General features: G+C 41.5%; 1 protein-coding gene across 1 annotated transcript in view; it reads left to right on the plus strand.

Annotated features, from left to right (window-relative positions):
* The window catches only part of LOC142310954 (cGMP-dependent protein kinase 2-like), a 321,185-nt gene that overhangs the window by 245,211 nt on the left and 51,142 nt on the right, over nt 1–24,832 (plus strand). Inside the window, exons 13-16 of the mRNA XM_075348830.1 lie at nt 9,444–9,533; nt 15,827–15,968; nt 16,197–16,360; nt 21,681–21,803. Of these exons, the coding sequence (XP_075204945.1) occupies nt 9,444–9,533; nt 15,827–15,968; nt 16,197–16,360; nt 21,681–21,803 (519 nt within the window). The remainder of the gene's footprint in view (nt 1–9,443; nt 9,534–15,826; nt 15,969–16,196; nt 16,361–21,680; nt 21,804–24,832) is intronic.

Here is a 24,832-nt window from a genome sequence, read left to right on the forward strand (position 1 = left end):
CGCAAATAAAATTGCTCAAAGCTGGGTCTGCTTGTAGTAATCCCCACTGTTTTCTCAAGACTGATACTACTATTTGTTTTGATTATCCAAAGCAGAAATGATACGTGTAACTGATGCAGTATCTGTCTCTCTTTTGGGGGTAAGAAGCCGATGTCTAAGTTTGTGAGGTTCATAACTATATGCATAATTGAAGACCTCAAAGAGGTAGCCCCAATCCTGTAACCTTTCCTTTTGACCTCTTGCTTGTCTATGGAAGAATGCCTCTGAGGAACAGATTCATCTGATTCTGAGATACTGACTTCTGGATATACCTTTTTTGAGAGGTGTAGGGCGATCATTTTCCCAGTATAGCATGCCATTAGTAGATGTAAGCTTTCTATAGGTTTTTGTTTCTATTTGACCCCACTTATCCCTTAATATGACGATATCCAAGAATGGCAATTCATTCTTCTGCATCTCACAGGTAAAATGGAGATCAATGTAGTTTAAATTAAAGTTTTATTCCCATCTCTGAGATTCTTTCCCAATATGTAGTAGGAATAATAATAATAATAATAATAATAGCTAATACCACCGATTAAAAATGTAGTATAATTCTGCTGATATAGCCATGTCTCTTACCTCATGTGCAGGGGATTACAACTTGGGCATCCATGGTTACAATCACTCATATAGGGACAGATAGTTAGTTGCTCATGTCCAGAACCATGGATACCTAAGCTGCAAAGCCCTGAACATGAGGTAAGAGACATGGCTATATCAGGAGAACTATACTACATTTCAAATTGGAGGTATTTGCTAATACTTTTATTATTACGCCTACTATATATTGGGATAAGATTTTGGAGATGGAAATACCCCTTTAAAGTTCTCCACAAACTCACCAAAAGAATCTTCATTGCCTGTCTGCAAAATGAAAACATTACAATTAATGAAGTCCAAGATGGCCCTGGAGGACCATGGTATCCTCCAACCTGACCAGGAACAAGTTGGCAAACGATGGAGCAGAAGGGCTCCCCATTGCAGTGCCTTTGCACTGATCATAGTATTTACCATCAAACACAAATTGTGAGTGAATACATATTCTAGTAGGTTTAATATCAATTGACTGTAACACTGATATTGTAAAACCCTTATGTTGAGATAATGTTCAACCACCTGTAGGCCTGTAGGCTCATCTTAGAGATATGCTAAAAGACTATCTATTTCATTATCTTCCTTTAATAAGTCCATAGCCCTACAGTGAGACTTTTTGTAAAACTTGAAAAACTTTTATCATGTAAGTTTCCAACAAAATAGAGCAATGTCTGTAGCACAGGTAAATGAACTGATATGACCAATAGGTACAAACAATAGTCCCTATTCAAATAATTGAATGTCTGCATTAGCGATACTTTGAGGAAAGAGTCATGATATCATTATTTTTTTTTTTTCATTCCAGCATGCCACATCCTTTTTTATTGTGTGGGTATATATACAATATATATATATATATATATATATAGAGATATATATATATATATATATATATATATATATATATATATATATATATATATATATATATATATATATATTATATATATATATATATATATATATATATATATATATATATATATATATATTTAACACATATATATATATATATATATATATATATATACACATATATATGTTGATAGATATATGCATATATCTCTTTTTTAGGATTAATGTATATGTATATATACATATGTATATATATATATATATATATATATATATATATGTATATATATATATTTTTTAATGCAACATCTACATAAGTGTTCTAAGGCTATGTTCACACAGGGCTTTTTTGATAAGTTTTTGCTGCATTTTTAGCTGCAGATTTGCCTTGTTTTTATGTAAATCCATGATAATAAGAAGCTGCTATTTACAGTATAGTCCCAGCAAAATCTATGAGATTTCTGAAATCTCATGCACACACACAAACACATCAGGTTTTTTTTCCTGTTTTGTCAAATACCTGCGTTTTTAGACAGGTTTTTAAAGAATGAGCATGTCAATTCTTTGCTGCAGATTTGCTGCATTTTTTCATTGATTCAACCCATTTTGTAGAAGAAAAGCAGCAAATCCACACCAAATCTGCAGCAAAAACGACACTAAAAAACGCATGAAAAATGCACCAAAAACACAGATGACTCATAGGATATTTCCTGCTTCAAGATCAGATTTTGGTCAGGATAAAAACTTACCAAAAAAGCTCTGTGGGAACATGTCTAATGGTACATTGTGTTTGCTAACTGTGTTAGAAGGCTAATAGATGTTTAGAAATCCCTTGAAAACCCTTGTGCAAGTATGTTAGCACAGTTGAAAACAGTTTTGCTGATTAGAGAAGCTATAAAACTGACCTTTCTTTGAGCTAGTTGAGAATTTGGAGCATTACATTTGTTGGTTCCTCTCAAAATGGCCAGAAAAAGAAAACGTTCATGTGAAATTTAAGTCTATTTTTGTTCTTAGAAATGAAGGATATATTTATTTAAAAAAAAAAATACAGTTCCAGCCTGGAATTGATCCCGGATATCTGGTCAGTCCCCATGTAAGTCTATTGGGAAAGAATCTGGCAATTAAAAATGGTGGTAGAAGGAATTGGGGATAGACACAAGTGGGCTGTACTTACCAAAGCTCTGGCATGGCTATAACTGCTTCCTGGCCGCTCATTACCTTCATTGCATACGCACTGCTTTCCTCACCCATTGGTGTCTGTGTTAGGTTGCAGAGAGAAGTTTCCAAATGAGAGATAAGTTTCCAGACAGCACTCAATCCACAGTGCACAAGTCCAGGGAAGGCATCCACACTGTATAAAAATGAGCAAAGGACCGGCACTCAAAATCCTCTGAACTAACTCCTTCACGACCGGCCCATTTTTCGCTTTCCGTTTTGTTTTTTTTCGCCATTCTTCTTCTGAGAGAAGTAACTTTTTTATTTTTCAGTCAATATGGTCATGTAAGGGCTCATTTTTTGCGGAACGATATGTACTTTTACATGAAACCATACGTTTTACCATATAGTGTACTGGAAAAGGGCAAAAAGATTCCAAAGGCAGAAAAATTGCAAAAAAAGTGCAATAGCACTATAGTTTTTGAGATATTTTATTCACTGTGTTCACTATATGGTAAAACTGATGTCTGGGTGTGATGCCTCAGGTCAATGGGAGTTTGTAGACCCTAAACCTGTATAGGTTTACTTTTATATAAGGGGTTAAAAAAAATCGGAAGTTTGTCCGAAAAAAAGTGGCGCACGTTTTACGCCGTATTCCTTGACCCGTGTTCTCATTTTTCAGGATCTATGGCTCAGTGTTGGCTTATTTTTTGCGTCTCGAGCTGATGTTTTTTGACGGTTCCATTTTTGCGCAGATGCTACGTTTTGATCGCCTATTATTGCATTTTGCGCAAAAGTTGTGGCGACAAAAAAGTCATTTTGGCGTTTGGAATTTTTTTGCCGCTACGCCGTTTACTGATCAGATTAATTGATTTTATATTTTGATAGATCGGGCTATTCCAAAAATCCAGCACTCAATTTAATTGAAATGAAATGAGTTCTTTATTTAAACAAGCAATTTGTGTATTCAAAATTAACGTTTCGGTCAATTGACCTTCATCAGGTTTTACACAAAGCTTGTGATATGGTGTAAATAAGCTATTAGTTTAGATGGAAAACTGCCGGGTCCGTGGTGATACCAAATGTGTCTATATTTTTTATTTTCTTAACCATTTAATTTTCAATGGGGCGAAAGGGGGGTGATTTAAACTTTTAGTTTTTTGTAGTTTTTTTTTTAATTTTTTAAAACGTTTTTTTTCCTTTTTTTATTTTACTAGTCCCCCTAGGGGGCTATAGCGATCAACAATCCGATCGCTCTGCCCTATCTGCTGATCACAGCTACACAGCTGTAAACAGCAGATGCGCTCACTTTCTGCTTCACTTGGCTCCGGGCCGAGTGAAACTGAAAGTAATTCATGGCAGGTACAGGAGTCATCACATGACCCTGTGCTACCATGACAACTACCGGAAGACACGTGATCACGTCACTTGACTTCCGGTATCGGGCGGTAAGTAAATGTTTACCGCAATCGCGATTATAATGGCGCCGTCACATATTGACAGCGCCATTTAAGGGGATAAACGACACGAGCAGATAACGATTCTGCTCGTGCCTAGCAGGCACACATCTCAGCTGTGAAAATCAGCTGAGATGTACCCCAATCGCGGCATGCTGCCAGCGTGAGACCGCGGGCAGTAACATTATGACCACTAGGACGTAATATTACTGCCCGCGGTCGTTAAGGGGTTAAAGGAATTTATTCCATACATTCACAGTACAAATGTAAATAAAGCGTTTCGGCTAATAACCCTTTTTCAAACACATCTGTGATTGTTTGCAGTCAGACACGCCCCCACCCTGAGTGGCAATGTGTCAGCTGACTGCTTCCAATCACAAAGCACGTCTATCGTGGTATAAACATAAATAAAATATCTGGTGCAGGTTCCCCCATATTATGATACCCAGCACAGATAAAGCATACAGCTATGGGTTGTGTGGTGACTTGTTTTCTTCAGGATGTAATGACATTTTTATTCGTACCATTATTCATAATATTTTTTATTTTTTTTTTTTTTTTCGATTATTATTTTTGCCAGAGTGAACAAGAAACAAAAATCCATAATTAGTTATTATTATTATTTTCATAGGAAATTTTCACATTCATTGTGTGGAGAAAATGATCAGGCAACTATATTTTTCTGGTCAGTACAATCGCCATGATCCCACATTTTTATAGGTTTCTTTATGTTTTGCTTCATTTGCAAACTAATATAATTTTTTTACAGACAATATTTTTTTCTATTGTCATACTTTTTTATTTTTTTTATCTACTGAGCTATTTAAGGATTTGAGTTTTTTTGCAGGACAAAATGAAGTTTTTATCGATGCCATTTACTTTTTCGTTTATGTTTTGTGTGCCAGTAAGACAAAAAAACTATATTTTTGGCATGTTTTATTTTTTTTATGGTGTTTACTAAATAGTTTAAATAATATGACCATTTTATAGATTGGTTTGTTCCAAGTGCATCAATACCAAATATGTGTGCTTTATTACTTTTTTTGTACTATCCCTATAATTTTTTCAATTTTTTTTTCTACTATCTCTATAATTTTTTCACATTTTTTTTTTTACTATCCGTATTATTTTTTCACATTTTTAGGAACTTTAATTACATTTTTTAACTTTTTTTGCTTAGCACTAGTATGGGATATCAACTTTTCCAGCTCTGATTGCTGTCTAATGGTCTACAATGCAGGTATTAGATCAGTCAATCCTACACAGACACCGTACATAGGTGACCTTGCAGCCTTTAGGCGCCCTAGGGTCACGATGGAAGTCATCGGCTAACGTGATTGAAATTGCATTGTGCTGATAAGAGCAAAGAGGGAGCCCCCTCTTTCTTATTAAAAGATTGATGTAGCTGATCAATGGCGTTACTGTAGGGGGTCAGCTATGATATATTGGTGACACTTGCTGATGCTTTCGACAGCTCTACTAGTGAGGCGGTGCGAAAGTTGCACTGCACATGTATGGCATTCTGCGTCAACACACTTCCTGCTGTGTGAAGCCCCGAGAACGCTGTGTCGGTGCATTACCTTCAGGGACTCCACTGGCTCAGTCTGGTCACAGGTAGGAAACCTTCTTGTAGGATTGTCGTGACGCCACTCTCAGAATTGCGGTCAGTGCGGACCGCCACTGCAGGTTAAGGGACGCCTGGGGCTGATGGTGGGTGCAGTTAGTTGTAATAGCCTCCTGAGAGTGAGGCAAGCCCCAGGGCCCTGTGTAGGTGTGTAGAACCACAAGGCGCAGAATAACTCCACACAAGCAGGATGTCTTTCAGGGGTTTTACTCACAGTTGATGGCAGGGTGAGTAACCCGGGCGTAGCTGGGATGAACCAGGCTGGAACCAGGTGTCCTTCAGGCTGACTGATGATGGTGACTACCGACTCGCCTTCCTTAGCCCTTGGTGGTTTGGGGTAACCCCGACTTTTAGTCCCTATGGGGGTCACCCAGGGAAGTTGCTGAAGCCTCTCTCCCCTTCGTTTGGTTGCCGTTTGCTTGTCGCCTGGACCAGATCACTCCAGCTGCTTGCCTCCTGTGAACTATGGGCCCTAACTGTGGCTACGTGGCTGCGGCTTTTGGGTGTTGTGGTGTGGGCGTTGAGGGCCCCACACCGGCAGGTTTAGCGAGGAAAGGTAGATCTATCCCCGCTCCGGGATCTGCCGCCCGTTTGGGCCTGGTACTCCGTAGCAGTCTCCTTACTTCCCACTCCGTGCTCTCTCTTTAGCTGAAGATGGATTTCGGGTAGCACTCCTAGGTGACCGTTCTCCCCCGTCGGTAGCCACTGCGCGGGCGCTGTTAGACTGCAACAGCCCCAGGGGTCTGCTCTCCTCGGAGCTCCCTGGACTCTGCACTAAACCGGCTCACTGCTCCTCCTCTCCTGTTCTTGCCTACGCCACCTAGCAACCAGGCTCTCTTACCACACCCCTTGAGTGGAGATGGAGGCTTTTGGCCCCCTCCACTATTCCAGTGGAGGTGAAGGCTTTGCCCCCTCCTGGGATCCCCAGGGGTCCTCCCAAAGGTACATGTGTGAGACCTGATCACTATGCGCCTGTGTAGTCACACCTCGGTCAGCCTTCTGGATTACCTGTATTGTACTGTCCCCAGCATGGGTGCAGTACTCAGTGGTGCCTGACCAGGTCAGGGGCGCCACAGCTGCACCATACATGTACGCTGATGTCATAAATGGGTTAATAAAAACACAAAGGATGAGTCAGTGCCTTCATGTAGTAATAACTGCCATGTTTTTAGAAATTTTCTCAATGAAATTTGCAAAACCTATTTTGAAGGGACCTATTTGTCTGAAAACCCACAAACAAGATAAAGTTTAAACAACTGCTCCCCTTTAAGTATTCAAAACCACACACAGAAAGTTTGTTAACCCTTTAGGTGTTTCAGGGAATTTATGCAATTTTTTTTAGTAAAAGGTTTCTTTAGTCCCAAATTTTTCACTTTCACAAAGTTAAAAGGAAAAACTGGATTATGCAGTTTGTTGTACATTTTCTCCTGGTACATTGATATGCAAAACGTGTTCTGATACTACTGTTTGAGTACAGGGTTTGGAAGACAAGGAGTGTTTTTTAATTTTTGGAACACCAATATAGCTGGAATAGATTGTGGTTGTCATCTCATATTTGCAGAGACTCCAGTAGTAATAAAACAGTAGCAACCCATGATACGTGACCCCATTTTGAAAACTACCTTCTCACGGAATTTGTATAAGGGCGGGATGAGCATCTTGAACCTACAAGTGCTTCACAAAAATTTATAACATTGTGCTGTGAAAATTTAATATTTTTTTCCATGAAAGTGTTGCTTTTGCACCAAATTACTCACTTTCACAAAGTTGTTGTATAGCGTCTCATGACTACATCAATATCCAACATGGGGTCAGAATTTTCTGTTACGGCACATGGCAGGTTTCAGAATGGAAGGTGGGATGTTTGACTTTGGGACTATTTTTTACCTTGATAAATTGCGGATGCCATGTTGTATAAGAGAGCCCCTAAAATGCCAAAACAGAAAACCCTCACATGTTACTCCATTTTGGAACCTTTACCCCTGAAGTAATTAATCTACGGGTGTAATGCATTTTGAACATGCAGAGAATTCACAGAATCTTATTATATTGGACTGTAATAATAAAAAACAAATGTACTAAAAAGTGACTTTGGCCCCAAATTTTTAAAAACGCTAATTGGGGAAACTAGACCACACAATTTGTTACACAACTTCTCTCGTGTACACCAATATCACTGTGTGGTTGGAAATTACTTTTAACAGTGAAAATCTCAAAAGGGAAGGAGCGCCATGTTGGATTGTAGATTTTGCTGAAATGGTTTCCAGTGCCATGTCACACTGGCAGAACCCATGATGTGTCCGAATTGTATAAGGGACCCCATTTTAGAAACTTCACCCTTTCAGAGGAGTAGTCCACATGCTTACTGCACAGGAGTTTCAAAAAATTTTATACCCATTGGTCAGTGAAAAAATTTACATTTTTACCACTAAAATGTTGTTTTAGACCCACATTTTACATTTTTACAAGGATAATAGTTAAATATGGCCTCATAATTTTGTTATACATTTTCTACCAAAGATGGCAATGCCAAATTCTGGTTGTACACTACTGTTTTCCCACATGGCAAAGCTTGGGAGGGAAGGAGAGCTATTTGACCTAAATAATTTACAAGGCGACTAAGTGTCAAAACAGGAAAATTCCCTCTGATTTTACTCACTCGAACTTCGAACCCGAACTTTGGGTTTTTTGGAAGTCGGTTTCCTAACCCAAACCTCAAAACTCAGGTTTGCTCATCTCTAATAACAACATGATAAGAGAACTGACAAATGTTATTTTTCTAGACATACAGTAGAAACAATTCCTTCCATAAGAACATTATCAGCCTATACAGACACTCTTAGGGGCACTTTGCACACTACGACATCGCAAGCCGATGCTGCGATGCCGTGCGTGATAGACTCCGCCCCCGTCGCAGTTGCAATATCATGGTGATAGCTGCCGTAGCGAACATTATCGCTACGGCAGCTTCACATGCACTCACCTGCCCTGCGACGTCGCTCTGGCCGGCGAACCGCCTCCTTATTAAGGGGGCGGGTCGTGCGGCGTCATAGCAACGTCACATGGCAGGCGGCCAATAGAAGCGGAGGCACGGAGATGAGCAGGACGTAAACATCCCGCCCACCTCCTTCCTTCCGCATAGCCGGCGTGAGCTGCAGGACACAGGTAGGAGATGTTCCTCGCTCCCGCGGCTTCACACACAGCGATGTGTGCTGCCGCAGAAACGAGGAACAACATCATAACATCGGTATTTCCCAATTAATGGAAATGACCGACGCTACATCATTGACGCTACACCAATGATACGATTACGGCGCTTTTGCGCTCGTCAATCGTATCATAAAGGATTTACACACTACGATGTCGAGAGCGACGCCGGATGTGCGTCACTTTCGATTTGACCCCACCGACATCGCACCTGCGATGTTGTAGTGTGCAAAGGGCCCCTTACAATAGACATGCTTGATATTGACAATCTGAAATAAAAAATGTTTGTTTAAAAGAACTGAGAGTCATCAGTGGTTGATACCTTTTAATGGCTAACTGAAAAGATGGTAAAAAGATATTTTACCTGTATCAATCTGAAATAGTAAGTGCACAAGATGTCTTGTGAATACAATGAACTGTGTAATATTTACTGGAAACAGCACTGTGCTTTGCTGATCTAAGTTCTTGGTGGCCTCATTTCAGAATAAAAAAATATTTTTGTTTTGTAGGCTCTACAGAACTTTCAGGGATGCCAAATATGTCTACATGCTCCTGGAGGTGTGTCTCGGTGGTGAACTCTGGAGTATTCTCAGAGACACGTAAGTTGAGTGAAAGTGTTAAAATTGTAAAGTTGTCTATTCTTAATGATTATTATCTATTTCTTTTATAATTGTATATTCAATAAGAAATCAATAGTTTCTCTAATCAATATTTTAATACACATACACTGTGTGCAGAATTATTAGGCATATGAGTATTTTGACCAAATGATAATTTTTATACATGTTGTCCGACTCCAAGCTGTTTAGGCTTGAGAGCCAACTACCAATTAAGTAAATCAGGTGATCTGCATCGCTGTAATGAGGAGGGGTGCGGTGTAATGATATCGACACCCTATATAAGGTGTGCTTAATTATTAGGCAACTTCCTTTCCTTTGGCAAAATGGGTCAGAAGAGAGATTTGACAGGCCCTGAAAAGTCCAAAATTGTGGGATGTCTTGCAGAGGGATGCAGCAGTCTTGAAATTGCCAAACTTTTGAAGCGTGATCACCGAACAATCAAGCGTTTCATGGCAAATAGCCAACAGGGTCGCAAGAAGCGTGTTGGGCAAAAAAGGCGCAAAATAACTGCTCATGAAGTGAGGAAAATCAAGCGTGAAGCTGCCAAGATGCCATTTGCCACCAGTTTTTAGCCATATTTCAGAGCTGCAATGTTACTGGAGTATCAAAAAGCACAAGGTGTGCCATACTCAGGGACATGTCCAAGGTAAGGAAGGCTAAAAAACAACCACTTTTGAATAAGAAAAATAAGATAAAACGTCAAGACTGGGCCAAGAAATATCTTAAGACTGATTTTTCAAAGGTTTTATGGACTGATGAAATGAGAGTGACTCTTGAAGGGCCAGATGGATGGGCCAGAGGCTGGATAAATAAAGGGTAGAGAGCTCCACTCCGACCTAGACGCCAGCAAGGTGGGGGTGGAGCACTGGTATGGGCTGGTATTATAAAAGATGAACTTGTGGGATCTTTTCGGGTTGAGGATGGAGTGAAGCTCAACTCCCAGACCTACTGCCAGTTTCTGGAAGACAACTTCTTCAAGCAGTGGTACAGGAAGAAGTCCATATCGTTCAAGAAAAACATGATTTTCATGCAGGACAATGCTCCATCACATGCATCCAACTACTCCATAGCGTGGCTGGCCACTAAAGGTCTGAAAGATGAAAAAAATAATGAAATGGCCCCCTTGTTCACCTGTTCTGAACCCCATAAAGATAGAGAACCTGTGGTCCCTCATAAAATGTAAGATCTACAGGGAGGGAAAACAGTACACCTCTCGGAACAGTGTCTGGAGGCTGTGGTGGCTGCTGCAGGCAATGTTGATCGTAAACATTTCAAGCAACTGACAGAATCAGATGGTAAGCTGTTGAGTGTCATCGTAAAGAAAGGTGGCTATATTGGTCACTAATTTTTTGGGGTTTTGTTTTTGCATGTCAGAAATGTTTATTTCTAAATTTTGTGCAGTTATATTGGTTTACCTGGTAAAAATAAACAAGTGAGATGGGAATATATTTGGTTTTTATTACGTTGCCTAATAATTCTGCACAGTAATAGTTACCTGCACAAACAGATATCCTCGTAAGATAGCCAAATTTAAAAAAAAAACTCTCCAACTTCCAAAAATATTAAGCTTTGATATTTATGAGTCTTTTGAGTTGATTGAGAACATAGTTGTTGATCAAAAAAATCCTCTAAAATACAACTTGCCTAATAATTCTGCACACAGTGTAGATAATGAATAGTGATGGGCCAGCACTAAAATGCTTGTGTGATCAGTCCTCGAACCAAGAAAATTGGAATGCTCGGGTGCTCCTCACAAGTAATGAGTATTATGGAAGTCAAAGGGACACTGTCAGTGTCTTCGAGTGACACCACTGCCTCTTGCACTGTGCTATGTGCTTGTAAAGCCTGGATCACCCCGAACTTCTCAACCCCAACAGATGACAGGAGCAGAATCATATGTATTTTTTTTATGGTGTATTCCCATGCACCCCTTCCCAGTCAAGCGCAGATGCCTCTCACCCTGCACGTGTTATTGCACATATGCATATTACGGGTTTGGATCCTACCAGTATACCCAGGCATTTTCAAAAATCCTGTGCTTTTCATGTTGCATATTTGAAAGCACCATCAGCAATATTCTCTGATCCTTTATCCCTGGGCAGCATTCAGCTGCCCTTACCCCAGGTGTTGGAATGCAAATTTAACTACCCATCCACAAGCCCAAACACTAATTGGGTACATTTCCAGATTGATTGACCTGGAAATGTTGCCATTTAGGCTTGTGGACACTGAGGCTTTTCGCAACCTCATGGCAACAGCCATCACGCGGTACTTCTTCCCCAGCCATTGCTATTTTTCCCAGTGTGACATCCGTGCCTTTCACCAGCACCTGCCCCATAGTGTCATCTGTGCCCTCACTAATGCAGTTACTGGGAAGGTCCACTTAACGACCAACACAAGGACAATGGCTTTTGAACAGGGATGCAACATTTGCATGATGGCACACTGGGTGAGCCTTGTAGAGGCCAGGACAGAGTGGGATCCTGGGAGGTAACACATGCTAGTGATGCTGAGGATTGTGGGTTTTAGTTCTTTCAGAGTTTCCCCACTTCTTACACCAGTTGCACTCCCTCCCCCTCCTCCATGTCTGAATTGTCCGAGCTTTTCAGCCATATCATTTGCACTGCATTACTGCCTCAGTGAAGCAGCAACAGGCTATGGATAAACTAATTCCTTTAGGTGACAAACAGCAAACTACCTCAAAATTGTTGAAAGGTATAACAGACCAGATAAAACTGTAACTCTTAAGGCCCCTTTACACACTGAGACTTTCAGCGATCCCACCAGCGATCCCAACCTGGCCGGGATCGCTACAAAGTCTCTGGTGAGTCGCTGGTGAGCTGTCAAACAGGCAAACCTGGCCAACGACGTAACAGCGATCCGGACTTGCAGAGCGACCTAGCTAGTCATTGGGGACGTTGTAAAGCAGCTTTTTGAAAGGGAAGTCGCTAACGAAGTCGCTGTAAAGTCCCCTTTACACACTGAGACTTTCTAGCGATGCATGCTGCACAGCGGGAAACAAAGGACCAAAGAATGGTCCTGAATGATTTGTAGCGCTCAGCGACCTCACAGCAGGGGCCAGGTCGCTGATGTGTTTCACACACTGCAATGTCGCTGGGGAGGTCGCTATTACGTCACAAAACCGGTGACGTTACAGCGATGTCGTTTGTGATATTGCAGTGTGTAAAGCCACCTTTATTGCTTAATCTACAACCAGGCGTGGTTGTGTGTGATAATATGCATAGCCTTGTGGTGGCTCTGAACCTTGGCAAGCTCACACATGTATCCAGGTTCAGCGCTTTCTTAAAAACTTATCCAGATTTCTCTGAGCTACTTGTAAAGGTACGCCAGTAGTGCACCCATTTATGTTCCGCAGCCTTTCCCATGACCCTCACATTATACACATTTCGGCCAACACTGAGTACTGTTTATTCACCGTTCTCAAGACTCTCTACAAGGAGAACTTTCCATCTCTCCTTCCATAGGTGAAAAGGACTAATAGAATGGTGCAATACCTGAAGGCTTAATTTAAGAATTTGTACAAAATGTTCTCATTTTACAATGTTGGTGGCAGAGGTCATAAATTATTATGACTCATAATCCTTGGACAACCAAGGAGAAGACATGAAGGAGACACACACCAGGTCCAACAGAGGCAGGAGAACACTATCAAAGGTCTGGGACAGTCTCATTAGATCCTCCAGATGCACAGGTCAGTCTGAAAGGAGGAAAAAGCTTATGAAGTTTGTGAAAGACTACCTAGCTGACCGTACCAGCATCCTCTGTGATTACAGTGTGCAGTACAACTATTGGGTTATCAAGCTGGACATTTGGCATAAACTGTCCCGCTACACTCTGGAGGTGCTGGCCTGCCCTGTCATTAGTGTTTTGTTGGAAAAGGTTTTTAGTGCTGCCAGGGGAATAATAGCTGATCAACTGAAAATACTGACAGGCTAACTGTTCTAAAAAGGAACAAGGCCTGGATCACCCCCAAATTCTCAACCCCAGCAAATAACAGGAGCGGAACATAAAGACAAATCATATGTTACTTTTTTATGGTATATTCCCATGCACCCCTTCTCACCCAAAAAAGGTATATGGTTCATGATGTTTTCTTTTTGTGGCTCTCCTCTTCTTTATGCAGTATATTAATTAATTATCATGCGTCTCTCACTCCAAATTTTTAGAGAACTATCAGCCGGCCCTCACTCAATTTTTAGAGAGTCAGCAGCCACCCTCACCCATAATTTTTGGACGGCCAGAAGGCAGTCCTCATTCAACTTTTCGTGGGCGGCCCTCACTCATAGCAGCATCAAGATCTGGAAGGCTAGTGTAGCGCCCATGAGACCCCTAAGGGAACTGCATCTTCTTGGGGATGCAGGACCTACCCCCTGGAACCTGGAGTATCAGTGCCTTTTCCACCAAAACATAATCTAAATCCTAGTTTTCCTCTCCACACTGGGCATAGAAGGTTAACCATGTAAGGGGATGGTCACATGGGAACGAGTCCCTGGTTATAGCCAGCCTGGTGGGAGGGGTCAGTCAATTAGGAGTGAGGAGAGAGTCGAGTAGCACACAGGAGAGGTATGCGGAGCTGGGCCCGTGTAACGGGGACCCCGGGGGCACAGGAGAGAGGTCGCCAGGACTGGTACAGAGATATTGCTGGGACCGGAGAATGCACGGGGCACAGGGCCCTAGGTCAAGCGCAAGTTTTAGACTGTTCTGCAAATACCTGCCCGGTGAGGACACCTTTATGGACTTCACCAAACCAAATAATCCGGGGGCATCAGCAGTAAACTAGGATCGGGGTTCGGACACTTTTCTCCCCGCAGGGTCCGCACTGCCCACCGCATGGAGTAGGAGACTATCCCACAAGGGACAGTCGGGATCCCAAAACGCTCCACGCTACGGGAACTCAATTTACAGAGAGTGCCGGGGACAGAGCAACCTGGGTCACTACATTGCTACTGGTCCTTCTGGGACCTGAAACAGCAACCCCTGGGTTCACAGTGAGTAGAGACTGTTAAAGACAACCTGGTGTGGTCTCCATTATTGCCCCACTACATCTCCCAGGCACAGCTCTACATGAAGAGGGCCTACCATCACAGCTGCCACTACAACCAACCCTGGGGATACCTATATTAAGCAGCAGCGGTTCTTCATCCCTAACCGCAACCCGCAGGTGGCGTCATATGACAAAAACTCTTTTCTCCCTGTAAATACCCCCCAATAACAAAAGGTTCCCAGAGCACGGGACCGGGCAACGGCCACCAGGGTGACATTTCCATTTGCTACCGCCCGGGAAAAAGTACTCCCTTCTCTGGTCACTTCACTAGAATCCCTGCCTACATGCCTCTAATACACTATCCCTTCTTCAGCTGCTTAAGCTACACTAAATGCAGCTAATAGAGGTACTATTGCTTTCTTGGAACATGTTATATTATATATATAGTCTGTATTTGATACATGGAGAATATATACCACCTGTAAAAAATGTGCAGGAAATGTACAGGGAAATATACCATTTTGGAATGTAGTAATTGCCCACATACCACATTACTATTATGACATCTTGTACATTGCTTTGCTACATATTAAAACATCCAGCCAAGTATATCAGTATTATTATGGGGAGATAAGGTATGCACACCAGTGACTATGTAAGGGGAATACATGAAATAGCAGAAACTGCTGTGTGAATACTGACTTGAAAAATCCAATAGCTATATGTAAGAGTGAAAATGTGAAAAATGGAATCTGCATTACTGCCATGAACATATGAATCAAGAGAAATTTAGCTACTGAATTGATCAATGCAATAGAGCCCCAACACTACGCCCCAACACTGATATACTAAGTATATCAGTATTTGCTGAGTGCAAAGCCAATAGATGCAACATACATCATATTATTATTATTATTATTATTATTATTATTATTATTATTAATAATAACAGTCAATGAAGTACAAAAACAGATAAGAAGAGATTGAGAAACCAAGTTAAATATAGTACCCAAGACCAAGACAAGAACAGAAACACCAATTATTCTGTTATTTTAATGTATACATTTTGTAACAAATGTGCTAATTGGATGATTACCACCATGGATCCCCAGCCAATTGTCTTAGCTACATTGTTCTTATATCAGCTCTCATCAAAGACTTTTGGATAAGACAATTTCTGTGTGTGTTATTTGCATTAATAAGCATTTTGTATGCTTCACTCTAAAATGTATTCATTGTGCATTTTTTTCTGCTTACTGAAATTCAGGGGCTCTTTTGAGGAAGGGATTGCCCGATTCTGCATTGGATGTGTTCTTGAAGCTTTTGACTACCTGCACAATCGAGGAATTGTCTACCGAGACCTCAAACCAGAGAATCTTCTCCTTGATTCAGAGGGATATATAAAGATGGTTAGTAGGAGAATGAGGAATGAAAGTGACGTGAAAACTATTAGCCAAATGAGCTGTAAAGTTGTGGAAATGTGCCACACTTGCATCATTTAACTATTAAAGAAATCAGCAACAACGAATCAGTCATAGACAAGCCTGTATGTTTTTGTAGACGTGCAATATTCTCAATTAACATATTGACAATTCATTACCATCAGACGTTTCAAAATGTTTTTCATGTTTTTATAGGTAGATTTTGGGTTTGCAAAAAAGATTGGACCAGGTAAAAAGACATGGACATTTTGTGGAACTCCTGAGTATGTGGCCCCAGAAATAATCATGAACCGAGGACATGACTTTGGAGCAGATTACTGGTCTCTTGGTATACTCATCTATGAACTCTTAACTGGCAGGTGAGCAACAATTTTATGTGGAACACAGAATTTTCTAATGGACTTATCAATGGATTGGATATATACAGTACTGTGTAAAAGTTTTAGATAGGTTTGGAAAAAATGCTGTAAAGTAAGAATTTTTTTTTTTTTTAAAAAAAAAAAATTACAAATAGTTTATTTTTACTACATAAGGCCCCGTCACACTAAGCAACATCGCTAGCAACATCGCTGCTAACGAACAACTTTTGTGACGTTGCTAGCGATGTTGCTGTGTGTGACATCCAGCAACAACCTGGCCCCTGCTGTGAGGTCGTTGGTTGTTGCTGAATGTCCTGGGCCATTTTTTAGTTGTTGCTGTCCCGCTGTGAAGCGCACATCGCTGTGTGTGACAGCGAGACAGCAACAACTAAATGTGCAGGCAGCAGGAGCCGGCTTCTGCGGAGGCTGGTAACCAATGTAAACATCGGGTAACCAAGAAGCCCTGTCCTTGGTTACCCGATATTTACCTTTGATACCAGCCTCCGCCGCTCTCACTGTCAGTGTCGGCTCCTGCTGTGTGCACATGTAGCTACAGCACACATCGGGAAATTAACCCCATGAGTGCTGTAACTAGGAGAGCAGGGAGCCAGCGCTAAGCAGTGTGCGCTGCTCCCTGCTCTGTGCACATTTAGCTGCAGCACACATCGGGTTAATTAACCCGATGTGTGCTGTAGCTAGGAGAGCAGGGAGCCAGCGCTAAGCAGTGTGCGCTGCTCCCTGCTCTGTGCACATTTAGCTACAGCACACATCCTGTAATTAACCTGATGTGTGCTGTAACTAGGAGAGCAGGGAGCCAGCGCTCAGTGTGCGCTGCTCCCTGCTCTCTGCACTTGTAGCTCCGTGCGGTGGTAACCAAGGTAAATATCGGGTTGGTTACCCGATATTTACCTTAGTTACCAAGCGCAGCATCTTCCACGCGGCGCTGGGGGCTGGTCACTGGTTGCTAGTGAGCTCACCAGCAACTTGTGTAGCCACGCTCCAGCGATCCCTGCCAGGTCAGGTTGCTGGTGGGATCGCTGGAGCGTTGCAGTGTGACATCTCACCAGCAACCTCCTAGCAACTTACCAGCGATCCCTATCGTTGTTGGGATCGCTGGTAAGTTGCTTAGTGTGACTGGACCTTTAGCACAATACAAAGTTAACAAACAAAAGTACTATCTAAATTAAACCAATATTTGCTGTGACCTGGCCACCTTTTACCTTCAAAGCAGTTTCAATTCTTCTAGGTGCACTTTCACACAGTTAAAGGGGTTGTCCGACATAAACTCAAAATTTTTTGTTAAGCTAATCTGTGCTGTATTGTCATATAAAACACCCCTACATTGTTATTTTTTGTTTACTAACTTTTGTTGCTCTTGAATTATGACTTTATTCTCTGCAGCTCTTTGTTTACATTCAGCTCCAACAAACTGACCTCTTCCTGTGCCAAACCTCCCAGTCACAGCTGGCACCGCCCGGCCTCATTATCCAGCCTCGCCCCTTGCCCGCCCTCTGCCTGCCCCCTGCACACACATTCCATGTCAGTATTCTGCCCAGCACTGACCTGTTATCACTACAGCATTGCAAATAACAGCCCCACATCAGACTCTGCACCACACACACATCGGACTCTGCACCGCACACACATCGGACTCTGCACCGCACACACACATCGGGCTCTGCACCACACACACATATGGCTCTGCACTGCACCTACACATATGGCTCTGCACATCACACACATATATGGCTCTGCACCGCACACACATATGGTTCTGCACCGCACGCACACACGGCGCTCTGCACTGACCCCCCTACCCCCATAGGGAACACATGTAGGGAGTACATACTCACCGGTCCTCGGCCCCCACTGCTCCGGCATGTTCGCACGCTGTCTGTGCTCTGGAAATATCAGCACAGTAGTGACGTCACCGCTGTGCTGAAGAGAGCACAGACAGCGGGGCAGTGATGAGAAGCAGCGCTGTGCTCCCTCTCATCAACGCTTTCAAATATATCGGCATCTGTGATCTGCGATGCCGGTATATTTGAATGTGCGATCCTGAGTAGGGGGCCCGGTGCTGGTGCTGACACCACGGCAGCTGCAGGCAGGCCCCTCCCCCAGGTCACGGACCCCACAGCAGTTCAGGGGGAGGTTGTGGGCAGAGTACGGGGTGCAGGGGAATGTGTGGGAGGGTGCAGGGAAGGGGGCGGGGACTCCACACACTGTACAGCTCAGCAGGGTGGCAACATGCTGTTCCAGATTTGCATGTCAACATGGCCCTGCCCATGTTGACATGAAATAACCGGAAGCAGCAAAATCTCAGCAGGAGCGGTCACATGACCACTCTGAGCCGGGGAAGAGGGGCTGACAGCAGGGCAGGTAAGTGGTCTCTATCTACTTACCTGCCCCAATGTAGCCCAATAGGGAAATAATAAAATAAAGTCAAAATAAGCCGGATAACCCCTTTAAGGATTTTCCCGTTTTCCAGTACACTATATGGTAAAATTAATAGTTTCATTCAAAAGTATAACTCGTCTTGCAAAAAATAAGCCCTCATATAGCAATATTGACTTAAAAATAAAGGCATATGGCTTTCAGAAAAGTGCAGGTAAAAACGAAATTGAAAACAAAAAAAATCGCCCCTGGGTGAAAGGGGTAAAAACACAGCAATTAACAGAAACAGTTCTGTAGGAGGCTTAAAACTGGTTGAGTAATAGCCAACCCTTGGCACAAAGGTGAGGTTGTTGAAGACAATATTATTTCACAAATCATACACCATGACAAGACTGAGTACAGCAATAAGCCATAAGGTAGTTATACTGCATCAGCAAGATCTCTCCTCTCTCCCAGGAAACAATTTCAAAGTAGACTAGGGTTTCAAGATGTGATGTTCAAGCTCTTTTGATGAGAGTCCAAAAGAAATGGCCAATATAGAGTATCATAGACTCAGTGGTCAGCCAAGGAGATTTAGTGCAGCCGATGAAAAATACATCATGTTTACTTTGCTATAAATTGGAAGATGTCCAGCAGTGCCATCAGCACAGAACTGGCAGCCACAAATGGAAACCAGCTACACCCATTTAATGTGTGGAGACGTTTTGCCAGTTGACTTCAGGGAAGATTTGTAGCCAAAAAGCCATACTTTTAACATAGACTAAACTATGCACAATAACATAGGAACTGGGGTACATTCATAGAATTCATAAAACATCTACCCTGATCTGCCAAATACTTTTAATAAGCTGTAAAATAAATATTTGATTACAAGTACAATTAGACTGTCAGATTATATAAGACAAGCAATAATAAAAACTGTGAAACTGGCACAAGGATTAACTTGTGTTGAAAATACATTCATACAGAATAGGGTTTTTCTTCCCTTTTTTATTCAACAAGGAACATCTGCAGAGCTGTACGCTACATTTACTAATCATAATAGCTTATGTTATTGTATGATAATTCTGAAAATGTTTACTTGAATGAACTTTGTTTATTAAACAAAGTTTATTTTAATAAACTTTATTAAAAAAAATGGTACAACTTTTAATATGCAAATTTGGAGCTAAGATCTATTCCAATAAGTCATCTAATCTTATGTACAGCTTGTTTGGGCAGTCTTCATAAGATTACTCAGATATTGCATCTCCGCCTCACTCAAGTGTTGACAACGCTGCAATATGTGTGATCCGCTTATAGTTTTTATAAGAATTTTTTCCTGAGCCTGTTTGACATTTCATTACCAGAATTAACATATAGAAAATACTGACATAGTTGCCATGGAAATCATAACACATATCCAACACGGATTCCGATAGCCTAAACAACCATGCAGAAAAGTAATCAATGACTTTCTACAAATGAGGGGCAAACACTGACAGCCAAGTGCGCCCCTGTGATTCCCCTCTTGAATACACATATTTATAATAAATATACACATACATATGCACATTAGGTGCTTAAATATATACCTTAAATATCTATGTAAGAATGACATAAATATATATATTACACCCCCACCCAAAAAAAGAAAAAAGAAAAAGCCCTACCATATTTGAAGCAGAAATGCAACTATATGCCACAAAGATTGTTACTTCATCCCTGGAATGATGGAAGTTTTGGTAATTGCAACTGTTCAGATGGTCGGAAAAATGTTGTTTGTTTTCACCTTCCCATACTCATAGCTATAACAATCAAAACTTCTTATTTTATATTGCTATATAAGATCTTGGTATTGTGCTACTACTAGAGCTAATGAGAATTGATTTGTATAATAAAGCCAATTGACCTCAACAACTTATTTGGCCATAGGAGTCATGAGAACTGCATCTTCACTGATGACATCCACTGCTTTTGTCTTGATCACCCGGCCTGGTGCGATGTCACGTGTCCATCATATCACAATGTTTACAGCACGTTATGCTGGCTATTAAAAAGGAGAGCCACCCGATAGAGGGTGGTTCTCAGGGCTCCTGTCCAGCCTCCAGAAAACTGTCATGGCAGATGGCCCGAGTCATGCAAATCAATTTGGACCAACTCTAGCTAAGAGATATAAAAGTGGAATTTTTAATTTTGCATATTTATGCTTTATATTAATTTTACTGTATATTATGGTTTGCTAAAAAAGAAACAAACAATTGCATCAGTTTTTATGTATGCCATTTTCTCATCACTATAAATAATGAGTTACCCTGTCTTGTACAGGCTGTTACAATTACAGGAACACTAAAAATGACATGTTATTTACTAGTCTGGAACGTTGGTTTAAAAATGTGTATTAGAAAAATAATTTATTGTAATTGTTTTTGCACCCGTATTTGTTAGTAATTTTATGGAAGAGATCTCTGACTTGTAATTTTGATCTTTTTTACCTTGAATGTACTGGTACACAGAGCTATATCTTTAAATACCAGTACATTCTACCTGTAAGGAAGAATAAAAAAATGCAATATCTGTAAATACCAGTACATTCTACCTGTAAGGAAGAATAAAAGAAAATGCCACATACTGTCCTTACATAGATGAGTTAGAAAAAGATGCCCAGAATTAAGTAAATATATAAATGCATTCACTAAGCACTGGATGCCCCCAATGTCCTGCATCTGAGGTGATAAAACCCAGTAGAGTTCTGTGTAAGAAATTACACAAAACATGTACTGAGCAAAGAGCTGCATGGCCCCATGAAGCTGAACCGACTGTCCATGATGCCATTGCCATTTTTGTGTAAAAATTATGCAGCTATAGGTTAGCATTAAAAATGCTTTTTATAATGTCTGCCTTGAAAGAGTATAATATTTTATACATTTCTTTTCGGTTTTCTTAGCCCTCCATTCTCTGGAACAGATCCCATCAAGATTTATAACATGGTGTTAAAAGGCATTGAAAAGGTAGACTTCCCACACCGAATAGGACGACGCTCTGAAGACCTTATCCGTAGGCTGTGCAGGTAATGAAGATGAGACGCTGTTGTGTACTCAAAGGCTGGAGGGGGTGGTAAACCCATGGGAAATACAGATAGTGCTTCAAAAGGTTAATGGCTGCTTCAAAGGTTCTCTACCAGGAGGTGATGAAGACAAAATCAGCCAACTGATATGAAAATGTTCCATACTGATATTATTTAGTAAATTATCAGCGACAAGAAAAAAAAGAATCAAATGTGATAGTAAAATCATTAAATCATAAAGGTAGGCTTCTGTTTAGTATCTCTGTGATGAAGGATATGTTAGATTATAATCTACTCATCTACATTAAACACTTTTATTACATTGTTTTAGTGAAATTAATTGAATTAGTTTGTACTGGGTAAAGTAATTGCTGTAGACATTAAATGTTGTATAACATGATGTTATTATTATGCCATCCTCTCCTGCTGCGACACAGAAAAAACATTTATAACAAACATAAAGAAAATGCAGCATTTTACAAATTTTAGACCAATGAAAGCTGAGAGTAAACTGGATAAATTCAGTAGAAAATCCTGTTCTTAAAGGTTCAGTCACATATGTGTATATAATGTGTGCGTGCAATGCGAGAAAACATGGTATTGCACTCACATCAATGTTAACCAATAGATGTCACGCAGTGTTCAGGTCCACACTCATTAGCTGTCATGGTGGCGTCAGGTTCTGGTCACACTGCAGAGCCTGACAGGCAACCTCATGTTTCCTATTTGTTCAGCTAGAGCTGGGCGTCGGCTGTTTCATGTGCTCTGTTCCTCAGTCCTGCAGGAGTTAATTCCTGCTGACCTGGGGAGCTCTGGTAGGAGCACAGGTTGCTTATTACCAATCACAGCCATCTCCTTCCTATACAGTGCCTACAAGTAGTATTCAACCCCCTGCAGATTTAGCAGGTTTGATAAGATGCAAATAAGTTAGAGCTTGCAAACTTCAAACAAGAGCAGGATTTATTAACAGATGCATAAATCTTACAAACCAACAAGTTATGTTGCTCAGTTAAATTTTAATAAATTTTCAACATAAAAGTGTGGGTCAATTATTATTCAACCCCTAGGTTTAATATTTTGTGGAATAACCCTTGTTTGCAATTACAGCTAATAATCGTCTTTTATAAGACCTGATCAGGCCGGCACAGGTCTCTGGAGTTATCTTGGCCCACTCCATGCAGATCTTCTCCAAGTTATCTAGGTTCTTTGGGTGTCTCATGTGGACTTTAATCTTGAGCTCCTTCCACAAGTTTTCAATTGGGTTAAGGTCAGGAGACTGACTAGGCCACTGCAACACCTTGATTTTCTCCCTCTTGAACCAGGCCTTGGTTTTCTTGGCTGTGTGCTTTGGGTCGTTGTCTTATTGGAAGATGAAATGACGACCCATCTTAAGATCCTTGATGGAGGAGCGGAGGTTCTTGGACAAAATCTCCAGGTAGGCCGTGCTATCCATCTCCCCATGGATGCGGACCAGATGCCCAGGCCCCTTGGCTGAGAAACAGCCCCACAGCATGATGCTGCCACCACCATGCTTGACTGTAGGGATGGTATTCTTGGGGTCGTATGCAGTGCCATCCAGTCTCCAAACGTCACGTGTGTGGTTGGCACCAAAGATCTCGATCTTGGTCTCATCAGACCAGAGAACCTTGAACCAGTCTGTCTCAGAGTCCTCCAAGTGATCATGAGCAAACTGTAGATGAGCCTTGACATGACGCTTTGAAACTAAAGGTACCTTACGGGCTCGTCTGGAACGGAGACCATTGCGGTAGAGTACGTTACTTATGGTATTGACTGAAACCAATGTCCCCACTGCCATGAGATCTTCCCGGAGCTCCTTCCTTGTTGTCCTTGGGTTAGCCTTGACTCATCGGACAAGCCTGGCCTCGGCACGGGTGGAAACTTTCAAAGGCTGTCCAGGCTGTGGAAGGCTAACAGTAGTTCCATAAGCCTTCCACTTCCGGATGATGCTCCCAACAGTGGAGACAGGTTGGCCCAACTCCTTGGAAAGGGTTTTGTACCCCTTGCCAGCCTTGTGACCCTCCACGATCTTGTCTCTGATGGCCTTGGAATGCTCCTTTGTCTTTCCCATGTTGACCAAGTATGAGTGCTGTTCACAAGTTTGGTGGGGTCTTAATTAGTCAGAAAAGGCTGGAAAAAGAGATAATTAATCCAAACATGTGAAGCTCATTGTTCTTTGTGCCTGAAATACTTCTTAATACTTTAGGGGAACCAAACAGAATTCTGGTGGTTTGAGGGGTTGAATAATAAATGACCCTCTGAATAAACTTTTCACAATTTAAAAAAAATATAAAAAAAGAAATAACATTCTTTTTTGCTGCAGTGCATTTCACAGTTCCAGGCTGATCTACAGTCCAAATGTCACAATGCCAAGTTAATTCCGAATGTGTAAACCTGCTAAATCTGCAGGGGGTTGAATACTACATGTAGGCACTGTATATGATTCTAGATCTTACTAATCACCACTGATTATAGCTTCCACGTAGCTCCAGCAATTCCGGTCTTTGTGGTGATCCAGCTTGTGCTGATATGTAGTTGCTATTTTGAGTGGTGTAGAATTTCCCCTATTGCGTGTTTTCTTTTTTCCTTTTTCTTTATTCCCCTGTACACGTATAGTCTCTCCTTTGTGTTTGAGTGCAGTGTGTACAAGTTTTCATTCTCCCTTGTTCATGTCATTTCTGTGGGGTTTTGTTACTGTGTTTCCGGCCTGCCCCAAGGATGGAGGAGAGGGAGAGTAAGATCAAGGCTTAGACAGGAGGTAAGGTTACACTGGGGGCTTAGTCCTGGCTACCAGCAAGCCTACCTCTGAGCTAAGGGACAGCACAGGGCCTCAAGTCTGAGGGAGCCCCTGGTCTTTCATTTCATACCCTGTGACAATAGAGCAGAGCACATCTTTTACTTTTATCTCTGAAATCTTCTGCCTGCTGAGAAAATCGCAGCATGCTGCAAGTGGCTCTGTATCTCGGCAATACAAGTCAATGGGTGCGAGAAAAAAGCACAACACACGGACCGCA

Source organism: Anomaloglossus baeobatrachus, chromosome 5 (genome assembly GCF_048569485.1).
Source record: "Anomaloglossus baeobatrachus isolate aAnoBae1 chromosome 5, aAnoBae1.hap1, whole genome shotgun sequence".
Classification (NCBI taxonomy): domain Eukaryota; kingdom Metazoa; phylum Chordata; class Amphibia; order Anura; family Aromobatidae; genus Anomaloglossus; species Anomaloglossus baeobatrachus.